General features: G+C 37.4%; 1 protein-coding gene across 5 annotated transcripts in view; it reads right to left on the bottom strand.

Moving 5' to 3' along the window:
- NRG2 (neuregulin 2) overlaps window positions 1–3,825 on the bottom strand; it is a 423,875-nt gene that overhangs the window by 115,966 nt on the left and 304,084 nt on the right. For 2 of the 5 annotated variants that reach the window (XM_019506597.1, XM_019506599.1), the window contains one exon: window positions 1,481–1,546. The exons of the other annotated variants lie outside the window; for them this stretch is intronic. In XM_019506597.1, coding sequence (XP_019362142.1) covers window positions 1,481–1,546 — 66 coding nt within the window. Of the gene's footprint in view, window positions 1–1,480; window positions 1,547–3,825 lie in introns of those variants that run through there. 5 annotated transcript variants of the gene reach the window in all.

Raw genomic sequence — 3,825 nt, 5'->3', positions numbered from 1 at the left:
ATATATATATATATATATATATATTTATATATATGGACTTTTGTTTTTTATAAGGCACTAAAGGAAAAATTCCCTTGACATTTTCAACTAGGGAACCTTGATACATATAATTTACTTGTAAATAAAATGTGGTTATGCCCAGGAATTAAAACAGTGACAAAACAAATTTAAAAGATTAATGGAAGATATTTTAAGGGCAAAATTTGGGTCTGATCCTGCAAACATATGTATGAATGGCTTTCCTTGCAGCAGCAAACTCAATGAGTTAAACATTTTTAAACACATGGGCACAGCATTCCATGTTATATTTTGCCATAAGAGCCTTATAAAATAAAAGTGCAAATATACTATTGAGCTTAAAAACATTGTTTGGTCTATAGATGTCAGTACCTGAGTTGGCTTAGGAGAGATCATTATGGGATGCTCAGTGTGCTGTTTGTCTTTGGACAGTCAAGTGTCAGTGTAAGGGGAGAGAGACTCAAATATAGATGAAGAATTCTACCTCTGAATGAACTAATAGAATAGTAAATATGTGTCATACAGCTGACTTTTATATTTATATCTGTGTATATCTGAGCAGTATCTAGATTTTTTGTTTATTCTTTTAATATTCAATAGGACTTTATTTTAAAAAGCCCTGAGAAAAATGCATGATAAAAACATTTTGACCAAATAAAATATTTTAATACTGTAAGTCACTTCCCGCTTTCTGGAAACTTAGGCTGAAAACAGGATCATGAAATGCAAATACATTTTCCTGCTATTATTCTTATTATGCATTTTTATGTTGCCTTAGTACTTCTCCCCTGGCCCTCCTATATCCTCTGCTTCTATTTTTCTTCCTAAAAAAACAAAAAATTGAAACTGAAAATATATACTGTAAATATCTCTCTACAAATAATATCTATCCATTGAAAAAGCCCACAGACTGCTCTTCTAGTTATTATTCCAACATTTTTAATAGCTACTTTCTCTCTAAGCTAGGGTGTCAAAAACATAGGGCTCTGGCACACGTAATATTTGAGGTGCTTTATTCACTGTTTCAGCCTAACAAAAAACCCTGTGGCCCCATGATCAGGTTTTTTGCTGTGATACAAAAATGGCTGATGAAGTACCAAAATGGCTAACCCACAACAAAAAAGTAGCTGTTGAAAACAGCTGACAAGGGACAGGCTCACTATTGCTCCTTGGCTGGAGAGCATGCCTTTGTCATACTCAGCCAGGAGGTTGTGTACACATGTACACTCTGGATTGATCTATTTTTTGTAGTGCTATAAACTTTTTATGACTATAAAACAGTGTGCGTCAGCAGCCATAAATCTTATTTCTTCAGAATTTAGATAATAATAATCAGTAAGAATCTTGGAAATTAAAGAGAAGCAGAGCTTAAGACTATTCCAGGATGTAATAAAATATTAAGATGAAGTGTGTTGGAAAAATACAATTAAATAGAAAGAATCTTGGGGAAAATGGTACTTACACTCTTCGTCCATAACAACTAATTTAGTTTCTGAAGCTGGTAAGAGTTGTGGCACATTCGTTGTTCCTGGGGAAATTAAGGTAAGAAAGTAGTGAACAAATCATCCATTGCCAGCTGAAGAGAACAGTGGATTTAGCTATTTGAGGGACAAGGGTTCAAACAAATGTCAAGGTGCTTGCTGGATGCCAAAAAGCAAACAAAGCTTTTAAATGTGTGCGTAATGGTTGACCTATTTATACTTCTCTTAATTAAATACTGGGGTAAAAGAGTAACATTAAGGTGTGCCTTAGCAATGGATGATACAATACATTTTTTCATCCAATATCTATGAAGAGCTTCAGTCTGTTACAGTCCATCTGGTACAAGCATAGGAATTGGATATGCAACCCCAAAGTCGACATGCTGACAAGACAATGGACTAGTGGAACTTTTTCTTGACCTGATAATGACAAGTACTGTAAGTTGAGAGCACAGGCCATTGTCAGGCTTGTCAGTAGTTTTACAAATAATTAGATTATGGATTTATAGACTAGTTTGGATAGGGATGATCCTGCCTCAGGCAGTGGGTTGGACTAAATGATCTCTGGGGGTCCCTTCCAGACCTACTTCTCTATGATTCTCTATGATTTTAAGACTTTATTTAAGAAAAGGTGGAGTGATTTTGACTGCAAACAGTATCTGGAGCTATGCACACTAGCAATGCTATAAACAATAAAAAGGTATGCTTAAGGGCTATGAATCTATGACTTAGAACAGCTTGCAGGAGGAGGAGATAATTTCTCAAGTTCATTATGCTGTTTGGGTCCCCTTCCTCACCCCACCCCCACCCCCCTTTGTGCAACAGATACTGGCCTTTGCTTATACTAGACGGGTTAATGGTTTGCTCTAGAATGGAAATTCTTATAGGTAAGGGATACTAGAATATTCCACCCAGGCATTCCTCTTATTTACTATCTTTGCTGGTAGCAATCATCAGCAGACATCACCTTCCAGTCCACAGCCTCTAATCTTCCTCAAAATTTTTAACAAAAAAATGATATGCCATTACACTGAAGTGCATAGGAGAGAATATGGGGAAATCATCTTGGAAAGGCAGCACAAAATGCTCACCACTTGCTCCACTGAAAAGAGAACAGAGAGAACAGCAGGAAAGGTAAATTAAAGAAAAACACAAAGAGAAAGAAAAAAAGTTTGAAACTGGGGCCTAGTAAGAGGGTTACTCTGTCTCTTCAATGTGGCTTTTTCATCCATAATTCAGACCATTGTCAAGAGTAGACTGTTCACTGGAGGCTATTGGAAAATATTTTCTTCCCCCTCCTCCCTCCCTCCCCTCAGAAATTTGTATTTTTTCTTTAAAAAATAAACTAAAAATGGTGACAGAAAATGGAAAGATTTGGACTGAAACCTAAACATTTCCAGCTGAAAACCTCCAAAAACCCAAAGAAAAAAGTCCACAACTCATTTTTTTTTATTTCTAGTTATACATTTTCTGATACAAACCTGCAAATTTGTCAGTAGATAGTACAATTTCCACAAACATTTTTGTTTATTTGAAAATCCATATTTGTGTTGAAAACAGAGTTTTGATGGAAAATGTTTAACCAGCTTTCCTGTGGAAAGACACTCTACATGGAGCTGCACCTTACACCCTTTAGAACCTGAAGCTTGTGCAGAGCACTCAAGCTTTCTTGGGAAGTGAAGGGTTTCTGCTGGCAGATTACACTATTACTCTGTGATCCGTGCTGGATGCCTATAGGTTGTTTTTAATCAGTAAATAACTTGGAGCCAGCCTGATTGTAAAGTACCCTGCTCCCTGAACTACTGCTGTTGGGGTATGCAGGAAAAGTATCTGAGCAGGAGGCCTTTGGGCTCAGAACAGACAGTCAAAAAGTCCAAGGCTAAATCAATTAATTCTTCTAAGCTGCATAGATTGAACCAATAAGCAAGTGAACAGACATTCACTTTTCATGCCACAAATGCAGCCACATGCCTTGTTACCTCTCAGCTCCATGTTCTTAGAGAACCCTGACACAGGACTCAGACTGTCTAATTCACAAAGAACCACTCCCCCCACCTAAACAGAAACTGATTATGATGCAGTGAAAGACACACCTAAAACCCTCCAGACGAGGGTGACAAAAGTGAAACAACTGCCCTAGGTCTCATTTGCATCTGAGATGGAACCAGATAACCATTCCTTTACATGGGGGATGGAGAACAGAAAGCCTGGAGCAGAGACCACAGTGAATTCTGGGATCAGAGAAGCAGGGAAGCACTGCATGATGGGGAATCTGTGCTCCAAATGCTAATCAAGCCACATTTACACACATCCAGCTCAGCATTTA

Source organism: Gavialis gangeticus, unplaced genomic scaffold (assembly GCF_001723915.1).
Source record: "Gavialis gangeticus isolate Ggan-Ray unplaced genomic scaffold, GavGan_comp1, whole genome shotgun sequence".
Lineage (NCBI taxonomy): Eukaryota > Metazoa > Chordata > Crocodylia > Gavialidae > Gavialis > Gavialis gangeticus.
Note: the sequence above shows the minus strand (reverse complement) of the source record. Positions and strands in the feature narration are given on the sequence as shown.